The sequence below is a fragment of the Oncorhynchus keta genome, chromosome 14, assembly GCF_023373465.1.
Source record: "Oncorhynchus keta strain PuntledgeMale-10-30-2019 chromosome 14, Oket_V2, whole genome shotgun sequence".
NCBI lineage: Eukaryota > Metazoa > Chordata > Actinopteri > Salmoniformes > Salmonidae > Oncorhynchus > Oncorhynchus keta.
Genome location: NC_068434.1, coordinates 36306058 through 36328270, shown reverse-complemented (window position 1 = coordinate 36328270; position 22213 = coordinate 36306058). Strand labels below are relative to the sequence as shown.

Genomic DNA, 22213 nt, shown 5'->3' with positions numbered 1-22213 from the left:
CTCTCTCTCTCTCTCTCTCTCTCTCTCTCTCTCTCTCTCTCTCTCTCTCTCTCTCTCTCTCTCTCTCTCTCTCTCTCTCTCTCTCTCTCTCTCTCTCTCTCTCTCTCTCTCTCTCTCTCTCTCTCTCTCTCTCTCTCTCTCTCTCTCTCTCTCTCTCTCTCTCTCTCTCTCTCTCTCTCTCTCTCTCTCATCATTTGCATTCCACCCCCGTCACTCTGACTGCTAAGTGCCACCTGGTTTACAGCCTGTCCTACTTGTTGCCTGGCTGCCGCAAAAAAAACTCAATAAATGTTAAAGTTACATTTTTGAATCAGAAAAGTTGTATGGTCCTATATGCAGCATAAGGAAGAGTGCACTTTAACTTCTGAGAACAGGCAAAGGCCAGTGGAGACCCATCATTCAGGGCAGGTGGGGTAGAGCCCCACCTGTTTTCAACACAGCATTTGTAGCATTTTTTTTTAAAATAAATGTTATTTTGGCATTAATACGTGTCACATATTGGTTCTCAAACAATGTAAAATATATATATATAATTTAGTTGTAACGGCTCTCTTCTATCTCCTCCTCCGACGAAGAGGTAGAACAAGGATCGGACCAAAATGCAGCGTGATGATGATTCATGATATTTTAATGAAGAAAAACCTATACATACAGAAACTACAAAAATAACGAAATGAAAATAATGAAAACCGAAACAGCCCTATCTGGTGCAAACACAAAGACAGGAACAATCACCCACGAAAACACTCACAGAATATGGCTGCCTAAATATGGTTCCCAATCAGAGACAACGATAAATCACCTGACTCTGATTGAGAACCGCCTCAGGCAGCCATAGACTAATTAGTCACCCCACAAAACCCCAAGACAAAGAACACACCACAATAACCTATGTCACACCCTGGCCTGACCAAACAAATAAAGAAAACACAAAATACTAAGACCAAGGCGTGACATTAGTTAATAAAACTGTATACAGACATGGTCTCTTTTCTGTTTTCTTGAGTAAGACAACTCCAAAATGCAGGTGATTCAGTGGTGGTGGGGCAAGCCAGCAGAAAATATGGAGCGTTGCGCCATATTTTGCTCAGCGTACTGTCACTCATGGGGACACTACGTCAAGGCCAAGTCTAAGGGTAGAGCTAGAAAATTCTAGCTACTAGGGTACTGCCATAGAGTTACATTAGAAGTTCACATCCAAGAAGGCTCAAGGTCATTGGACACAGATAAAATTATGTCAAATCATGTTACATGTACAGTAGCTTTGATTGGACTGATCATGTCAACATCATACTTTCAAAATCTTAGCTACCAGTCATCATCATGAATCAAGTCGACAATCTACTGGCAAATCCCTTTTAATCCTTGTCACGTGAAATGAAATTATATCAAATGTTATTTGTCACGTGCGCCGAATACAACCTTACAGTGAAATGCTTACTTACAAGCCCTTAACCAACAATGCAGTTTTAAGACAACACCCCCCCCAAAAAAGTAAGAGATAAGAATAACAAATAATTAAAAGAGCAGCAGTGAATAACAATAGTGGGGCTATATACAGGGGGTACAGGTACAGAGTCAATGTGCGGGGGCACCGGTGTTGAGGCAATTGAGGTAATATGTAAATGTAGGTAGAGTTATTAAAGATAATAACAGAGAGTAGCAGCAGCGTGGAAGAGGGTGGGACAGGGGGGTGCAAATAGTCTGGGTAGACATTTGATTAGCTATTCAGGAGTCTTATGGCTTGGGGTAGAAGCTGTTTAGAAGCCTCTTGGACCTGGACTTTGCACTCCGGTACCGCTTGCCATGCGGTAGCAGAGAGAACAGTCTATGACTAGGGTGGCTGGAGTCTTTGACAATTTTTAGGGCCTTCCTCTGACACCTCCTGGTATAGAGGTCCTGGTGATGTGCTGGGCCGTAAGCACTACCCTCTGTAGTGCCTTGCGGTCGGGGGCCGAGCAGTTGCCATACTAGGCAGTGATGCAACCCATCAGGATGCTCTCGATGGTGCAGCTGTGAAACCTTTTGAAGATCTGAGGACCCATGCCAAATCTTTTCAGTCTCCTTAGGGGAGCACACGACTGTCTTGGTGTGCTTGGACCATGTTTGTTTGTTGGTGATGTGGATTTCATGGCAACAGACGTGAGTGCTACGGGTCGGTAGTCATTTAGGCAGGTTACCTTAGTGTTCTTGGGCACAGGGACTATGGTGGTCTGCTTGTAACATGTTGGTATTACAGACTCAGACAGGGAGAGGTTGAAAATGTCAGTGAAGACACTTGCCAGTTGGTCAGAGCATGCTTGTGTTCACGTCCTGGTAATCCATCTGGCCCTGCGGCCTTATGAAATTTGACCTGTTTAAAGGTCTTACTCACATCGGCTCCGGAGAGAGTGATCACACAGTCATCAGGAACAGTTGATGCTCTCATGCATGTTTCAGTGTTACTTGCCTCGAAGCGAGCATAGAAATAATTTAGCTCGTCTGGTAGGCTTGTGTCACTGGGCAGCCCTCGGCTGTGCTTCCCTTTGTAGTCTGTAATAGTTTGCAAGCCCTGCCACATCTGACGAGCATCGGAGCCGATGTAGTACGATTCGATCTTAGTCCTGTATTGACGCTTTGCCTGTTTGATGGTTCGTCGGAGGGCAAAGAGGGATTTCTTTTAAGCTTCCAGTTTAGAGTCCCGCCCCTTGAAAGCGGCAGCTCTACCCTTTAGCTCAGTGCAAATGTTGCCTGTAATCCATGGCTTCTGGTATGTGCGTACAGGCACTGTGTGGACGTCATCCTCAATGCACTTATTGATAAAGCCAGTGACTGATGTGGTGTACTTCTCAATGCCATCGGAAGAATCCCGGAACATAATCCAATCTGTGTTAGCAAAACAGTCCTGTAGATTAGTATCTGCTTCGACTGACCACTTTTTTATAGACCAATTCACAAGCAAAAATAAAAGCAGGAAGCGCCAGTAAGCAAGAATCAGGAGGATAGAATTATGGTCAGATTTGCCAAATGGAGGGCGAGGGAGAGCTTTGTACATGTCTCTGTGTGTGGAGTAAAGGTGGTCTTGAATTGTTTTCCCCTTTGGTTGCACATTTAACAAGCTGATAGAAATGAGGTAAAACTGATTTAAGTTTCCCTGCATTAAAGTCCCCGGCCTCTAGGAGTGCCGTTCCTGTTTGCTTTTGCGGTATACAGCTATTTGAGTGCGGTTTTAGTGCCAGCATCGGCCTGTGGTGGTATGTAAGACAGCTACGAAAAATGCAGATGAAAACTCTCTCGGTAGATAGTGTCGTCTACAGCTTATCATGAGATACTCTACCTCAGGTGAGTAAAACCTCGAGACTTCCTTAGATATTGTGCACCAGCTATTATTTACATATATGCATAGGCCCCCGCTCCGTGTCTTACCAGAGGCTGCTGTTCTATCCTGCTGATAGAGTGTATAACCCACCAGCTGTATGTTCTTAATGTCGTCATTCAGCCACAACTCGGTGAAACATAAGACATTACAGTTTTTAATGTCCCGTTGGTAGGATATATGTGCTTTCAGTTCGTCCCATTTATTTTCCAGCGATTGAACGTTAGCTAGCAGGACGGAAGGGAAAGGCAATTTAGCCAATCGTTGCCTGATCCTCACAAGGCACCCTGATCTTTTCCCACAACATCTCAGTTTCCTTCTCCAGCGAATGACGGGGATGAGGGTCTGTTCGGGTGATTGAAGTATATCCTTCCAATCCGACTCATTAAAGAAAAAGTATTTGTCCAATTCGAGGTGAGTAATCGCTGTTCTGATGTCCAGAAGCTCTTTTCGGTCATAAGAGATGGCAGCAGCAACATTATGCACAAAACAAGTTACGAACCAAGCGAAAAAACTAACAAAATAGTATGGTTGGTTGAGAGCTGATAAGACTGTAGACATCCCCTCCGGCACCATCATGAAGAGAAATAATGAAGAAAAATGATAGATAAAACGTATCGGTGCTCATCGGCCATTGGACATAAACATTACACAACAAGTTGGAAATCGTAAATTCAACAATGTGTGATTTGGAAGGAATCAGTGTGTGCTGGCATGATGATACATTAATTAAAATGACTTCTGTGTGTATGTGCTGTTATGTGTCTAGGCTTCCTCTAGGCTTCCTCTAGGCTTCCTCTAGGCTTCCTCTAGGCTTCCTCTAGGCTTCCTCTAGGCTTCCTCTAGTCTATGGCACAGCTTACCCCTGTAACAACAACAGAAATTGAAGAGATCAACCATCAACTTTACTTAAATGTTTTTTTATTTAAAGAGACGGTGTATGTCATTCTTATGATGGCCCAAGAAATAAATGATCAACATAAACAGCAATTCCAAAACACAACACATTGAACTACTAAAAAAACAAACTATTACAGTAGAAAAAAAAGTGTAATATTAATAGACATAAATATTAACTTAATACACACAAGTAAAATCAAATAAAACATTACTGTCCTTGAGAGAGTGTATGTTTATGAGATACTACATAATATGAACACCCACTCAAACATAACCAAATACTATACTATGGGAGGGAAGGGGAGTCCAAGTGCTTTGCAAGCAAAGAGCTTATGTTAGATACAGTACAAACACCCAGTCATTACAAACACCTCCCAGTCCTTTTCAACATAAAACCAACGTTAAAATACTGTACATGCTGATCGCTGGGCTCAACCCAACGCTTATGGAATGGAGACAGATAATGGTGGCTGTGTTCAGGCTCTGGCTTTATTCCAATTTGACAACTCAACCCCTTTGTTAATGCAGTTCAAGGAACAGTTTGGAATGCAGCCGCTGTCTTACATTGACTCTGATCCAGCAGATTGTCTTGTGGTTAATGTTATAGTGGGATGGGGTAACATATGCACTGATGTAACATGGCAACATTCAGACAGCAAGCCACCAAAATTCCCTCTAAATGGACTGAAAAATGTTAATTGGAGTGGCTATTTACATTCCTATGGAACCTTGTGTGCAAAGTAAATGTCCAACATTCTGTGAGCTGCATATGGAGATATATAGCTCTGGGTAGAACAGGAATCAGCTGGAAGGCACTGAGCTGGACTGATTAACTATTCACTTTGGAGACATAGTTTTCTTACTTTTTTCTGACCTTACTGCATCCTACCTCTAAGCACAAGAGTTAAACAATGCTTACACAGAATGTACTGGAGTACTGGCAGTTCCTGTCGTGCGTTAAGTGGTTGTCTGTTCCTTGGTTAAGGCATTCATTGCGATTGATGGACAGGAGTCTGATGAATTCTCTGATGGTGGAGTCAGATGAATTCTCTCACAAGTTCTCTCCAGGTGTGTGTATGTGCATGTGTTTGTGTGTTTGTTTACTGGCTAGTTTCCTGTTTCTTGCTGCTGATCCAGTCAGTGTATTGTGTAACACGTGTGTACACCCCAGGCTTGTCTTTCTTCCCACAGCCATCTCCCCAGCTGATCAGCCCCATCAGAGTCATCCTCCCATCCTTGGGACAGACAAGAGGACCACCAGAGTCCCCCTGCAGAGGAGCGGAGGCGACGAGGGACATGGGTCAGTTGTGGTTCAGTCATGGTTCAGCAGTAGGCATACAGTTCCATTTGATAAAGATTTGCAGTAGTACTAACATCCAACATGACACATACTTGTTTCAACCGTACCAGCTAACTAGCTATTTAAGTGCTGAGTGTTGCAGAGAGTGTTTGGGGCTTAGGGCTGCATACTACGTGCCAAATGGCACCCTATTCCCTACATACGTATATAGTGCACTACTATGGACAAATGCACTATATAAGGAATAGGGCGCCATTTGGGATGCAGACAGAGAGTTTTAGGAGAAGGAAGAAACAGAGCCCTCCTCACCTTGCAGGCGTCGTCCAGGCCCCGGGTGTCCCCGGCACACAGCATGTTGGAGGTGACCACACGTTCAGATAAGACAGTAGGGACACAGCGGTCCTGAGGCCACAACCTCACGTGACCCCTCTTCACCCGCTCAGAGTACATCGCATCAACTATGGGGAGAGGGGAGGGTATTAGATTCATTCCTCAATGCACCTATAGACTATAGAACATTGTTACATCTCTAGACTACATTAAAAAAAGATGGCAGGGTTATCGTCAGAAGATACTGTATTAAATGTATGCATGTATTCCCTTAGGTCAGTGTTTCTTAATCCTGTAAAGGTTTAGTTTTGCCCTAGCTAGTACTACACACCTGATTCCTCTTATCAACTCATCATCAACATTTTAATTAGTGGAATCAGGAGTGTAATGCTAGGGCAAATACAAATGTCCCCCCTTTTGGGTACCTATGACCAGGATTAAGAAACACTGCCTTAGGTATTTAAAAATGATTCTGTGTGATTTAGGCTAGAGAAAATAAACCATAGAACCAGTTTTTAAAAAGAGATCAAGAATTCCAAGAAAGGATGATGTCTGTCTTACACTCTTTCTCCCTGCCGTAGCCAGAGATCTCACACTCGGTCCAGTCGGGCAGTACCAGGCCTGGGTCAGGCAGACAGGCAGGTAGGACCTCCGGCGAGTTCACAGCACACAGGCCAATATCACTCTTCAACTTCATCAAGACTGAGGGACGAAGAGGATGAGGAGAGGGCACCGAGGAGGAGGAGGACCGGGAGAGAATGAGTAATTGCCCTATACTATGTGCTACATATATGCTACATAATCGTGTCATAGCCATGTCATAACCATTGGTCATGGTTATTATTAAGGATTGACGTGTCAGTGCTTAAAGGCCCAAATGCAGACGTTTTCATTTCAAATAATTTCTGGGTGACAATTAATTACCTTATCGTAATAGTTTTCTATTAAAATTGACAAAAATTGCTTTTTTAGTCAAAAAATATTTCTCATGAGAGAATTTAGCTAGGACTGTCTGGGAGGGGTCTGAGTGGGGAGGGGAAAACTGAAAACTAGCTGTTATTGGCAGAGAGGTTTGGAACTCTCTTTGTTATCGGTCTATTAACCAATTTTCCGCCTGGTGGCAAAACTCCGGCCCATGCAAACGGGCTGATTAGGAGGTCCTATATAAATTGTATTTTCAACCAGCAACTAACAGGAAATGACACTGATACATTATTTTCATCAGCTTATGTACAATATGATACAAAACACAGGAAAACTGAATTTTGACTGCACTGGGCCTTTAACATTGCATTGGCTCACCAATGTCGTTGTCAAAGTTTGTCTCGTTGTACTTCTCGTGGCTCCAGTACTTCTCCACCTCAAAGATCTGCTCACTGCCGGAGGAATTCTTACGAAACGTCCTGCCTAGAACCACCTGCAGCCGCTCTGGTTTTAACCTGACGGAGACAGCAGATCACTGAGTTACACCCATGTGTGTGGGTGTGCACTGCGTGCGTGGATGCGTGTGTATGTGTGTGAATGTGTGCATGAGTGTGTGTACTAGACCTACCCGTTGTCGAAGCAGTGTGCAGCAGAGAGGACCCAGCAGGAGTCTATAAGGACCCCTCCACACTGGAAGATGTGTGCTTTGTTTCTGGGCTGGTACACGCTTATGGCTGCCTGCCATGGCTGCTCTGTGATGTCACTCTTCCGGGCTCCTCCCAGGATACGGAAGGAGGGGAGATTGTTGTCAGCACGCTGGCCACAGGTACCTACCCGCGGGGGACGGCCTTTGTATTAGATTTTGTTTTCTGTTTGTAGATAGAAAAACCTCAACATTCATGGGAAGGAGAGCTGAGGAGCCCAGGAGAGTGGGAGGTGTGGATGAGGAATCGAAGGAGAGCAGGAGGTGTGGAGGAGGAGAAACGCTGTGTAGAGGTGAATTGGATGTGTTATTTTGTGGCTGTCCTACCTCTGTTGTTGTTGTTGCTGGTGGGAGCCCTGGGGCCTAGAGTAGTAATGGTGGTTGGTCTCCTCGCTAAAAAACAAACAACAGATACTGTTCAGTATGACATTAAATATCAAGTACTCATACAGTGTGACTACAGTTGCAAGTGTACTTAATTGAACCTCCTACACATTTCACTCACTACAATCCTGACATTGACTCGTCTTCTTAGTTATCATGTGCATTACAGTAAGCTACTGTAGGTAATGACGATGATGGAAATACTTGGCAGAAGAGACAGTGGCCATTTGACCGGCACATGAGAGGACGATGATGCGTATTGCTGCCGATATTATTGGAATGTAGTCATGGTAACAGGGTACTCACTGCATTTGGTGATATCGCAGAGTTCCCAGGTCAGCTTCATGTTTTTGTAGACGTGACACCAAGGGCTGAGATCACCGTCTGGGTTCCTGTAAGAGAGTGTATAAGTGTGTGTGTGTGTGTGTGTGTGTGTGTGTGTGTGTGTGTGTGTGTGTGTGTGTGTGTGTGTGTGTGTGTGTGTGTGTGTGTGTGTGTGTGTGTGTGTGTGTGTGTGTGTGTGTGTGTGTGTGTGTGTGTGTGTGTGGAGGCTGCTGAGGGGAGGACGGCTCATAATACGGAGCAAATGGAAACCATGTGTTTGATGTATTTCAGACCAATCCACTCATTCCGCTCCAGCCATTGCCATGAGCCCGTCCTCCCCAATTAAGGTGCCACCAACCTCCTGTGGTTTATATGTGCGTGAGAGAGAGAGTTTGTGTAGGTTTCTGATCCTACCTGCAGAAGTTGTGACTCCCCAGCCCCAGCTGTCTGGCGTCAGACCTCCATGCATTGTAGAACTTGCGGGTGATGAGGGGTGAGTCCCAGGGAAGACAGCTGGAGCCCCTCTTAGTGACGGCCTTCGTCCCCCTGTACGTCTGCCCCGAGGCCTGCACACACTCCACTGGCCTCTGGTCTGGAAAAACACACAGGGTGAGGCGCAGATGACCTCAGATTTAATTTACTCTGTGGACCAAATAACGTTAGTCAGTAAAGCAAACTGGGTGCCAATCTGTTTTTGATTCAACCTCTTGTCATAGTTTGGCAAGGCAACAATAACCAAATCCCAGTACACTATAATGGTATCATAGTTAATCATGTTATTACCTGCTGGGCAGCTGGAGAGAGTACAGAACTCCCAGACTATTTGGTTTCCCTTGTAGACATAACACCATGGCTTAGTATCATTGTCTGGATTCCTGAGAGAGAGAGAACAGGGGAGGGGAAAATTGATCTAGAAGGCTTGATTGTTGTTTGTGTGTGCGTGCGTGTGTGCGCGTGTTTGCGCGTGCGTGTGTGTGTGTGTGTACCTGCAGAAGTTGTGGTTGCCCAGCCCCAGGCTGTTAGCCTCTGGTTTCTTGGCTGTGAACTTCTTCCCTCTGAGGGTGGTAGAGTTCCAGTTGATACACTCTGAGCCGATCCGACTGATACTCCACGTACCACGGTACCCTTTACCCTGGCCCACCACGCACTTCTCATTGGTGTCTGTGGAGAGAGAGAGAAATGAGTCTGTACAATCCAGCCATCCAAACACATAGGTTATGTCCCAAATGGCACCCCATTTCCTTTATAGCGCACTACTTTTGACCAGGGCACTAAGGATTCTGGTCCAAAGTAGAGCACTACGCCGGGAATAGGGTGGCATTTTGGACACCGTCATTGGTATCTATGAGGAACCACATCCTAACAACCATGTTGATCTGATAGTCTCTCTGTGTGTCTGTCATCCTCCTGTCGTCCTGCATCATGGTTACATGACTAAGGACTCACTCACACATCTCTTCTGTGTTTTGGCTCCCTGATCTTATGGTATCCATGAAATGACACACGCATGAGTATTGATTAAACTCATTCAGAGAGTATACGGATCTGGCTAGGCTCACTCAGAGTCATATGTGGAGAGTTTGGCCGCTGTGGTTTCAACAAATGACCATTGGTGAATGATGTCACATGATATGACTCTGGGCTCATTCATTTGGCTGTGAACGCACTCATTAAAAAGTCAACATGTTATTTGGAATTTACATGTGTAATGTTGAGTGGGAAGGGGTCTACAACAGCCTCCAAACGGAATAAAACAAACTGATTTATGTCAGCAAACCACTGGGTTCCATGGAGTTTCAGATTTTCTCCCGGCTGGCCCACAGACCACAACTCCATAACCGCTATGAGTCATTGTAGCAGGATTGCATTCTACCATTTCCTGCGTGTCTACTGGTCTAATGATGATGGTAACCAAGATTACTACTAGATAGTACTAGATAAGACTCGATAGCAGTGCAGCAGGGCACAGCCAAATTAGCCCGGCGCTAAGGTAGTTTTATTCCACTTATAGCGGTGCTATATAGTGCTAAATGAATCTATATAAGGACTAGAGGATAGAATGGAAACTGGTCATATCCATCCCCTTGTCCTTGTTATTCAGTAGCATATGGGCCCAGAGGAGAAGTATTTATTGACAGTGTATTGTAGGTGTGATCTACTTACTTATCTCACACTGGGCTCCTGTGAAGCCTGGTGGACACTGGCACAGGAAGTCAGTGGAGTAGACCGCCTCCTTACAGGTTCCCCCGTTGTAGCACCTTGACTGATAGCAGGCTACAGAGGCGCGGGGGGGGGTGTAGAGAGGGATGGTCAGACATGTCGGATTTTATTTTATACACCTCTTCTCTTTCTCGAACAACAATGATTTGCTGCAGCGCAGACGAAGTGCCCAACGCTTCTAACAAATGTCATAGCCTCTTTTGCGTCACAAATGCTCATCATTTCCCTTTGTCAGAACAGCTTCAACCTCCAATGTCTCTGTTGACAGCGCACAACCTCACACAGGCGGGGGGAAATGGAAGTGATTTGTCTGTCATCAGAGAGGGTGGTCATGCCTCACAGCGTTGTGCAGTCGGGGTGAAGGGATGTGTTTACGGGAGGGTTTGTGCCAAGAGTGTTAAAACATGGTGAAAGTCACAATGGATGAGTGTTCTAATGACTCTCCATCCTAGACCGCACCCTCTCTCTCCACGACACCAACCACTCTCCATTGTGGAGGAAGTAAGGAAACAGAAGAGAGAGGTACTGTAAATAGAGAGTGGCCAGATGGGGGCAGACAGACAGAGGGAGGGGGATGGGACTACTGTTGATCCAACAAAGACAAACAGTGGGAAAGGAAGACTGGAAAAGAGAACAAGACACATAGACAGGCAGAAATGACAGGCTGAACAGTGTAGTAACAGCCGGCCTAGACGGTGTGGGGGTTTGTGAGCATGTGTGTGTTGGTCTGCATCTATATCTATGTGTAAGTGTGTCTGTGTTTCCACTCACTGATGACGGGCACGTAGTGACAGCGCTCTCGTCCTTGTGATGCACAGCGGCAGTACTCCACACGCTGGCCCCTCCATCTCATCCATGTGTCCCCATAACCACGCACCGCAGCTGACTGGCCATCCACACAACGCGCTGAGACACACACACACACACACACACATACACAGACACATAGATAGACAGACAGGCAGACAGACACACAGAGACATACACACCCACACAGGTAAAGACACACACACACACACACATACACACAGGGACAGAGACAAAGACACAAAGACAGAGAGACAGACATACACACAGAGAGAGACAAACATGAGTAATTTACTACAAGAGAGACAGTAAGATTCAAAGACAAGGTGTAAGTGACACACAAACAAATGATTGATTGTATCTAACACATGATAAGTGTGGCGAGAGGGACAGACGTGGGGTGTCAGAGGGTGAGGGTACATTGACCCAGTTGTAGAGGGTAGAGCGGGCGATCCAAGCTCACCTCTATAGTAGCGTGTCCCTCTCTTCGCGCGACGGAGCTCAATCTGCCACGGGAGAGGTAAGAGAAGTGATTTCGAAGCTCCACAGTACCAACAAACAGTAGTGATGAAGTTAACTGTCTGCATGGCAACAGTAGTGATGAAGTTAACTCTAGACGCAGATCTATGGTCAGTTTAGCATTTTCCACCTGACGCATTTTGAGAGGTTAAGCTGATCTTAGACCTGCACCAAAGGGCAACTTCTATATATTTCTGTAGCTGTGGTTAGTGCAGTGGGTGTGGTACCTACTTTGTCCGCTAGGGAGCAGCAGAGAGCTGACAGGAAGAACAGCAGTCCCAATATTCTGGCCATGGTTGTGTCTGGACCTTTTCTGCTGGAACATACATAAGTAAAGGTTTTACTGAGCTATGTGAAAGAGACTATTTTGGTTGTTTCAGGACAAGTCAAGTCATTGGGTTCAAAACATATCCTAGTGAACAATAGGTCCAACTAGCCGGCTTCCACCCGGTTACATAACCCTGCAACTTAGAGGCTTCTGCCCTGTGTACATAGACTTGGAATCACTGGCCTCTTTAATAATGGAACACTAGTCACTCTAATAATGTTTAAATCATTTTTACATTCTGCTTTACTCATCTCATATGCATATACTGTATTCCATTCTACTGTATTTTAGTCAATGCCACTCCCACATTGCTCGATCTAATATTTATACATTTCTTAATTCCATTCTTTTACTTTTAGATTAGTGTGTATTGTTGTGAATTGTTAGACACTACTGCACTGTTGGAGCTAGGAACACAAGCATATCACTACACCCACAATAACATCTGCTAAATATATGAATGCGACCAATAAAATGTGATTCGATTTGATGTCACCATTATAATACTCTGATGTGTGTAGAGGATGGATGGACTCTTCAATACTAACCCTTCCTCAAACTCTGACCCTGACCTTTCCTTTCCTTTGAGTAAAAGAAAGAGAAAGGTGTAATGTTTTGGGGAATTGGAGGGCATTGCTGATGGCTCTTCCGCTGCTCTGTCGTACGCTACATCCTGAAGTCTGAGACTGACTTCATTGAAGTCGTTTGTGGCGATGAGGTGCACGAGGGGCGTTTACAAAACAAAGTAATCAGCGATTGGATCGTCTCTAACCAATCAGAATATCAAAGCCAATGACATATTGTCCACCTCTGGCCCAACCCATCGGTTTCTGGACCAATCAGGCGGCCCCGAATGTTTTCACATTTGGTGAGGGAGTTACTCAGATCCAAACTCATTACGGAGAAGAAACTAAGGTCCGTGGGCGTGGAGTAGCATTTGTGTATGTGTGTGTGTGTGTGTGTGTGGAAGTCATACTGATGCCAACTGCATGTACAGTATCAGAATCAACAGAGTGAGTCTGTGTTTACGTTGGAAAGAACTTTGATGACAGAAAATGTATCCTGTAGTTTGATACATAACATGGGGTGGCAGGTAGCCTAGTGTTTAGAGCATTGGTCCAGTAACCGAAAGGTTGCTGGTTTGAATCCCAGAGCTGACCAGGTAAAAATATGTTGTTTTGCCCCTGAACAAGGCAGTTAACCCACTGTTCCCTGGTAACAGTCATTGTAAATAAGATTTTTTTTCTTAACCAACTTGCCTAGTTAAATAAAGCTTAAATAAAGAACATTTTTCTTTGTCCCTCTGCAGAACTTCTGCCACTACCTCCTGCCCCCTGTCCTCTGCCCCTACCGCCTGCCCCCTGTCCTCTGCCCCTACCTCCTGCCCCCTGGCCTCTGCCCCTACCTCCTACCTCCTGCCCCCTGTCCTCTGCCCCCGTCCTCTGCCCCTACCTCCTGCCCCCTGTCCTCTGCCCCTACCTCCTGCCCCCTGTCCTCTGCCCCTACCTCCTGCCCCCTGCCCCTACCTCCTGCCCCCTGTCCTCTGCCCCTACCTCCTGCCCCCTGTCCTCTGCCCCTACCTCCTACCTCCTGCCCCCTGTCCTCGTCTCACCTCCCTACTCATAACCATTGTCCGCTGTGTTTACAAGATTGTGCTCCCTCTGGGATAAACAGGACAGAGACCCTCTTCACTCTCTCTCTCCCTCCAGTGAATGAGTGTCTAACAGAGACCATAGCCCTTAATCCTAAGGAACAAAGAACAGTGTCAAACAACCTAAACACAGCCGGACACGCAAGGGGAAGTCTAAAGAGCTGTGTATCTGAGTGTGTGAGCTGACAAATCATTGCTGAAGCCCTTTCCCAACATTACAAGCCAGGGCAGTATGGAAGCGGTTCCTAAAGAGACGAGCAGATGTAGGGCGGGTAGAATGACTCACGACAACACAGAGAGATGAGAGGAGAAGAGGGGGGAAATGACCGGCAACTTTACAGAGTCTGACTCCAAAAAGCCTTTTTGCATTAGCGACTAACCACACAACACACTTAGTTTAAACTGACATTTATAACTTCGTTTTTTTTAATGTGTGGTGATGGCGGAGTTGTGATGATCGTGCTATTTGGCAACACTGTCGGTTGCTCTGGATAAGAATGTCTGCTAACGGAATTTTACATTTAGCTCACTTCGTAGACGCTCTTATCCAGAGCGCCATACAGTAAGTGCATTCAACTAGGGATTGTAAGACAACCACATATCACAGTCATTGGAATAAAATAAACATTGGAATAAAATGTGAATGAATCTACTTCTCTCTGTAAACATACATGTCAGATTGGAGATGCACTGCAAAACCCTGTTAGGAACCATTGCCTCTCTGTCAACTGTGACTAACCATGACACAACCTTAGAGAGAGGGGGGAAGACAAAGGAGAAAGACAAAAGGTGAAAAACCTAGAAGGTTCAAGGAAGATGGAAAGAGTGAAAAGAGACTGAAGAACACTCCAGCACTGTGGTCATTGGATGGGACCAAGACCAACATATAAACTTCAGACGCACACACACACACACACCGCAGCCGGCTGGCGGTTGTCTGACTCATCATATGTGTCTGACTGGGCTAATAGCGCTGTTGTTTTGATATAAATGAGGTCAAACTGCTACGCTGGCAAACACACACACACAGCTCAGGAACGTGAAGCTAATCAACTCACAAGACACAAAGACAAGATGTTCCTGGAAAAAAGACTCCCTGAGTCTTTCACTGGGATGACTGCAGGACTGTACTTGTGGAACACACACACACACACACACACACACAGACACACACACACACACACAGAGAGAAGGGTACATATCCCTTTCAAGCCAGGTGTTTCTCAGCTGGAGGAAACCCCCAGGTGTATTCAGGCGGTGTTTTCTATACCCTAGCTGAGCCTCTCTGGCAGAACATGAGTTTTTCCTCGCTGGGTTTAGTTTCCATCCCGGTTTCCTTGGTGCAGCTGTTCCGCTGTGTTCTGTTCTCTGTTTCCTACCGTCCCTCCCTCTAGTCTGTCAGACCAGGCCATATGTTTCCTGCTAACACTGAGCCTGTGTATCCCATGTCACTCACTTTTATGCTTTATCTGTCACACACACATACACTCTTAGCAAAAAGGGTTCCAAAAAGGTTATTTGGCTGTCCCCATAGGATAACCCTTTTTGGTTCCAGGTATAACCCTTTTTGGTTCCAGGTAGACCTCTTTTGGGTTCCATGTAGAACCCTCTGTAGAAAGGGTTTTACATGGAACCAAAAGGGTTTTACCTGGAACCAAAAATAGTTCTTCAAAGGGTTCTCTCATGGGGACAGCCGAGTAACCATTTTATGTTCTGCTCTTTTCTAAGAGTGTAGTCCCCATGTCCAGACCCACACACACGTTTAGTCATGCAGCAGACTTCTTCTATCATTAACGTGTGTCTATAACACACACACACACACACACACACACACACACACACACACGTCACTAAGCGAGGCTGCCTCAGACACCACAGGATTATCAATTGCTGTTTGATAATCCCACAATGCGGTGTGTTTGTGTAGGTTTGTGGCCTGGCAATGATTCTACTAAACCAGCTCTTACAAGATCCAACACACACACATGCACCCACACTAAAACACAAACACACATATATAGTTGCACAGCCCTATTTTGTTGGTAGCATTTTACAAGATAAAAAGGGAAACAATTGACCATTTGTTTTTTCTCTCGCTTTTAGTTGAGAGTTTAACTCATTTCCTAGCACGTATTAGGAGGCAATTGTCTGTCCCATCTAGTTAGTTAGTGGTTTCTACAGAAAAATGGATTCCCTTCAGACACATGAGGGCCAGAGGAAACCTCTGCTCTCTTAGTAGATCAAGTCTGATTGTTGATGTGAATGAGAGACTGTTGAAGCCTGCTGTTGGAGTTTAGTCAGTTATAGACCACCAAGAGCATCAGCCTCAAACCAGAACACTAGGCTAATATTCAGACACACAAACTAATCAAACTCCCCCACAACAACCACATCAGTATGCAGGTAACTCCTTAGCTTAATTTCCTTTCAGTGTTTAGTCATGCAGCAGACTTGGCAAATAATGGTGATTCTGGTTCTGATTACGCTAACAGAATTGTCTCAAAGTGCTGAGCACAGCTCCTACTCCCCCTGTCAGTCTGAGTGACCTAGCCGACCTGTACAGTAAGGATGGGTGACATGCTGACCAGTGACCACAGGAATGCTTCAGCAGATAGAGACTCAGACAGCGGCCATTTCACCTCTCAAGGGATATAAGGAAGTTATTTTATTTACCTAAGTAAGGCTGAGGTGTTAGGGTCAGAGGTTGGTGTTTTACTTCACTCAGCACAGCAGTACACAGTACTCTAGTCAAAAATCAGGACAATCATCAAACTGAATAAGGATGTTTTGAAATAATGATCTTTAGCAGCTAGTCAGGATAATAACTAACTAGAGGAAACAACTTCAAAGTGTGCAGTTATACAATAATACTGATGTTGCTGTTGGTAAAATATTATTTTCCCATACCAATAAATCTTAATGAATTGATTTGAAAAGAAGAAAACAGTTGTAGACAGAGGGAGCTGTGTGTGTATGTTATGGTGTATGGGACTGTGCATATATATATATATGTTCCATGATGGCATACCCTTAACACAGTTATAACAGAGTTTACTCTGCACTGAGGGAAACCAGGCAGCCATAGGAGTGATCTGATTAGCATCACATTGAACCAGAGTGAACTAGATAGATACGCACCTGTGGTTTGGCTCTAGCTAATTATCTTCCTTTCCTTCTCTTCCTAGGTTTGTTTCCAATACTCTTTCTTTCTTTTACCTTTATTTTACTAGGCAAGTCAGTTAAGAACAAATTCTTGTTTTCAATGACGGCCTAGGAACAGTGGGTTAACTGCCTGTTCAGGGGCAGAACGACAAATTTGTACCTTGTCAGTTCGGGGATTCGAACTTGCAACCTTCCGGTTACTAGTCCAACACTCTAACCACTAGGCTACCCTGCCGCCCCAACTCTATAATAGTCTTATTTTCCATGTCTGTAACGTGTGCGCTGAGAGTCAGGGAGTGAGTGTTTTAATAAATAAACGTAACATAATACAGAACAAGAAAACACAAACGACGCACAGACATGACACAGGAACAGAAACAATAACGCCTGGGGAAGGAACCAAAGGGAGTGACAGATATAGGGCAGGTAATCAAGGGGGTGATGGAGTCCAGGTGAGTCTGATGACGCACAGGTGCACGTAACGATGGTGGGCAGGTGTGCGCCATAACGAGCAGCCTGGTGACCTAAAGGCCAGAGAGGGTGCACACGCGACAATGTCTCGTCATTACTTTTTGGGGACGAGACACTGGATATGTTGTGCCCACACTATCATAAGGACTATACTAAGTTATTAACTGTGTCATAATAATGATATTAACACATGTCATGAAATCTGACGTCTGCCTATGAACACTGACCTAACACTGTGTGTTACTTAGGTATGGTAAGCTACTTGGCTGGAGCCATGCCTGCTATACCGGGGTCTTTATCTAAACCCCTCTAAAGGGGGTCTGGTGTGGGGGTCTACTACAGAGGGGCCATTGTGGTCTTTCATGCCCACTCTACACATGGTCTGTGTGACAAATGGCACCCTATTCTCTATTTAGTGCACTACAAGGGCTCTGGACAAAAGTAGTGCACTAAATAGGAAATAGGGTAGAATATGGGATGCATCTACGGTATAACACCTGCCCTGTTCATCAGAGAGACGGTGAACGTAGCCACAGAAAAACATTCCGGTTTAGAGAGAAGGAAGGGGGAGAAGAGGGAGAGAAGAAAGATGAGAAGAAAAAGTCGAGATTCAGGCGAAAGAGAAAGGAGCGACATAAGAGAAAAAGGGTTAGAGAGAAAGAGGGGAAAGAGGGGAAAGTGACAAACAGAATACAAAGAGGAGAAAGAGGGGAAAGTGACAAACAGAATACAAAGAGGAGAAAGAGGGGAAAGTGACAAACAGAATACAAAGAGGGGAAAGAGGGGAAAGTGACAAACAGAATACAAAGAGGAGAAAGAGGGGAAAGTGACAAACATGTTCTGTCTCCTAGAAATGAACGTACATTGTTACCAAAAGTGCAAATTCATCCTAGAACAAAGGACCTTGTGTTGATGCAGGAGGAAATAGGTACAAAAGTATCTATATCCACAGTAAAACAAGTATTGTATCAACATAACCTGAAAAGCCGCTCAGCAAGGAAGAAGCCACTGCTTCAAAACTGCCATAAAAAAGCCAGACTATAGTTTGCAACCGCACATGGGGACAAAGATCGTACTTTTGGAGAAATGTCCTCTGGTCTGATGAAACAAAAATAGAACTGTTTGGCCATAATGACCATCGTTATGTTTGGAGGAAAAAGGGGGATGCTTGCAAGCCGAAGAACACCATCCCAACTGTGAAGCACGGGGGGTGCTTTCCTGCAGGAGGGACTGGTGCACTTCACAAAATAGATGGCATCATGAGGTAGGAAAAGTATGTGGATATATTGAAGCAATATCTCAAGACATCAGTCAGGAAGTTAAAGCTTGGTCGCAAATGGGTCTTCCAAATGGACAATGACCCCAAGCATACTTCCAAAGTTGTGTCAAAATAGCTTAACAACAACAAAGTCAAGGTATTGGAGTGGCCATCACAAAGCCCTGACCCCAATCCTATAGGAAATTTGTGGGCAGAACTGAAAAAGCGTGTGTGAGCAAGGAGGCCTACAAACCTGACTCAATTACACCAGCTGTGTCAGGAGGAATGGGCCAGAATTCACCCAACTTATTGTGGGAAGCTTGTGGAAGGCTACCCAAAATGTTTGACCCAAGTTAAACAATTTAAAGGCAATGCTACCAAATACTAATTGAGTGTATGTAAACTTCTGACCCACTGGGAATGTGAAGAAAGTAAAAGTAAAAGCTGAAATAAATCATTCTCTCTACTATTATTCTGACACTTCACATTTTTACTAGGTTTAAATGTGAAAAACTGAGTTTAAATGTATTTGGCTAAGGTGTATGTAAACTTCTGAGTTCAACTGTACACACACACACACACAGCTACCTCCAGGGAACCACATTCCAAGAAACATTTTCTCAGTGTAATCTCTGTCCTGTTATCTGAAATAACACTGCTTCACTTGTTACAACTATTTGCAACAAGAAGTTTCAGAATGACCTCATTTTAGAGTTGTTGATTACTGAGAAACTTGATGGATGATGAAATGAGAGCGGGATAGTGAGATGAACACTGGAGAGAAAGGTGGGAGAGAGATGACGGTATGAAACAGAATGTGAGGGGAGTATTAGGTTGAGAGAGAGGGATAGAGAGCAAAGAATGGAGAGAGAGGTGGAGGGATTGCGAGAGAGGTGGAGGGATGGAGCAAGAACGATGACATTAGTGAAAGAATACAAGAGTATCAAGTGGAGAAAGGGATAAAGAGAGATGAATGGAGAGAGAGAGAGGTGGAGGGATGGAGAAAGAGAGATGAGTTTGGGTGTGAAAGATTTGTGATGGAAGGGGAGAGGAATGTGGGAGATAGAGATGTGGCAGGGAATGGTCAGCAGTAGCTGTTTTGAGCAGTGAGAAAGCACTAATAGGTGGATTCCTTTTGACTGACTAACTCTGTCACTCCCAACATAGCCTACATGTGCCAAGGTGCAGAGACATCCACCATCAGGTGACAAGAATGGCATAGATCTGAAATACATGGGAGCTATATACTGTGTAAGTAATGGATCATAACTGGCCTACGCAATAGGAACCAAGAGTGTAAATATCCGCTTGCCATTTATACCCTTAACTGATCCAAATTCCCATAGGACCAGACCTGGGTTCAAATACTATTTCAAATATCTCAATTACTTTTACATAGATTTCGAATGAAGTATTCAGATATTTTTTTCCTTGAAAAGACAAGTAGTTGAATATCGAAATGTATTTGGAAATACACCTGTAAAGTATTTGAGAATACTCAAATACACTGACTAAATTACATTCCCATGCATTTAGCAAAGGTATTTGAAAATGTTATTTGAAAATACTTTCTTTACAAATAACCATTCAAATACTCAAATAAAAGTATTTGTTTTGGACTGTTTATTTTAAAATACTCAAATACACAGAATTTATTTTATTTGAAATACCTCAAATACATACGTGTTGGAACCCAGGTCTCCATAGGACATACAGTAGTTTTTAAACCAAATCTAGATGAAATTGAATTGGTCCATATTCCTGATAAATAAATTAAGGGAAACACTAAAGTATAGATTCAACTATGTAATCTCATCTATAGATAAGATAAATAAATACAATTCTAAGCATCCAAAACAACAACCTATGAGAAACTGCTATAATGACTTAATTATAATTAGCCTACCTATGCATTCAGATTAAAAATATGCGCAAAGGCAAAGCATGGAAAAACTCGATTAAAATAAATGTGTGAAAAAAAACGTTAAAAGTTCATTTAAATTTGATTTGACATTCCATTTGAGTACAGTAACGTTATTGCTGAAATCCTTTGGCATTCCATTTGAGTACAGTAACGTTATTGCTGAAATCCTTTGGCATTCCATTTGAGTACAGTAACGTTATTGCTGAAATCCTTTGGCATTCCATTAGAAATCAACTGTTATTTAGCGGACTAAATCCACTCCATGGTGAGGGAATTCTGCTTGCTATACATAAATAATCCGCAAAATGTTTTAGTCTCATGCAATCACTTCTACAAAAGCCTAAACACCAACTGAAATCTGGAAAACAGAAGGCAATGTGGTTGTATTGACATCGATATTCTTACCTTGTCCTTGTGTATGGTATGTTCCTAGTCCTCAATATCCCTCTAGTGACAGTTGGGTTCGGGGGTTCGGGGGTCCAGGGCGGGCTGACGATGAAGTGTGATCGCTGCTCTGCTTCTCTCGGTTTTTATCCGAGCCTCTAGTTTTTTTTGCGGAAGAGGGAGGGTTGTTTGGAAATGATCGAGTCAGAGAGGCAGGCTTGCCCGATGATGATGCGGTTTGGGCGGGTATCTGGCTTGGCTCCGGATTAGAGCATATAAACAACTGATAACGGATAGCGTATAATAGAGTATGAGGTCAACGTCAATGAGGTAATCAGTATTCAAAACGTGATTTATTGCCACTCGATATGTTGAGTCACTTCTGTTGAAAACGTAGATTTTTCTATGGTTACTATACATGATTTGACTATTTCCAGAGGCGTCTTCTGTCTGTCTGTGTGTCTGTATCTGGTTGGCATTGGCCTCCCCATGGCTCCTGGCCAGGCCAGAGTTAAGGCTGTCGGTGACAGGGTGGGTTCAGTTCCAATGAAAATCCAGTTAGTGGTGAATCTGGCACCAGGGCTGTGACCCCATTGTGGTTCTCTGACATCCCACAATCCCCTGTCTTGACCCATCCCATCCTCAGGAAGTCTGTCAATCACTCAATCACCAAGGCCCAGTTTTTTAAATATTTTTTTATATATTGAAATAGAATTAATAGATCGGACAACTCAATGACTTGAATGGGGATCCCTGTTCTATTCATTCTATTTCCATGCCATTTAACCCTATCTGATACCCGAAATCCAGATAGAGAACTTTTGAAAAACTTGGTCCTGAATAGCAACTCATTCAATAGAAATTGAACAACAGAAATTCTAATTCTACAGCTTCTTCATTGCAACTCCACGTTAGGGGCTGCTACAAAGACTTCAAAACATTGTCCTTGTGTGCTGTTACGGAGAATATGACTGAAGTTGTTTAACTTTTATTCAACTGGGAGAGGAAACTATTTTTATGGACTAATTTAGTGGTTGGGGAAGTTAATTGAACATGTCTTTGTCAACTCCATCTCTGTTAGATTAGTGTGGAGTCACCAGGGTTTGATGAGGAAACGCACGCATACATTTACAGTACACACACACACACGTTTGTCACTGATTGTGTCACGATACAGTTGTGCTCGTACTACTTGATGCATAAGGATGCAATTATAACCAAGTTATGTCAACAAAATAATTATCTGTAATTAATGCAATGCGATGACCA

General features: G+C 44.1%; 1 protein-coding gene across 3 annotated transcripts; it reads right to left on the bottom strand.

The window, feature by feature from the left end:
• Positions 1-4391: 4391 nt before the first annotated feature.
• On the bottom strand, positions 4392-21122 carry LOC118393345 (tissue-type plasminogen activator-like). Of its 3 annotated transcripts, none has more exons than XM_035785936.2 (15): positions 20966-21122; positions 11998-12079; positions 11711-11753; positions 11212-11346; positions 10384-10494; positions 9207-9381; positions 9004-9095; positions 8635-8812; positions 8203-8288; positions 7840-7905; positions 7438-7639; positions 7188-7324; positions 6447-6587; positions 5865-6013; positions 4392-5523 (listed from the first exon to the last, which is right to left on the bottom strand). In XM_035785936.2, exons 2-15 carry the CDS (start codon positions 12058-12060, stop codon positions 5356-5358), a joined length of 1746 nt encoding a protein of 581 aa, XP_035641829.1. In that variant the 5' UTR covers positions 12061-12079; positions 20966-21122; the 3' UTR covers positions 4392-5355. The 3 variants fall into 3 exon arrangements, with proteins under 3 accessions (XP_035641829.1, XP_035641830.1, XP_035641831.1); XM_035785937.2 differs by having other exon boundaries at positions 11998-12082; positions 20966-21113; XM_035785938.2 differs by lacking the exons at positions 8635-8812; positions 9004-9095.
• Between the last annotated feature and the right edge of the window lie 1091 nt (positions 21123-22213).

Excerpts from the sequence above, each read along its gene's own strand:
- LOC118393345 (XM_035785936.2), bottom strand. The coding sequence starts at position 12,060 with ATGGCCAGAATATTGGGACTGCTGTTCTTCCTGTCAGCTCTCTGCTGC. Across the intron at positions 10,495-11,211 it reads TCACTACGTGCCCGTCATCA|CCTGCTATCAGTCAAGGTGC; the intron begins GTGAGTGGAAAC and ends GCGCCTCTGTAG. Across the intron at positions 8,813-9,003 it reads TCTCTCCAGCTGCCCAGCAG|ACCAGAGGCCAGTGGAGTGT; the intron begins GTAATAACATGA and ends GTGTTTTTCCAG.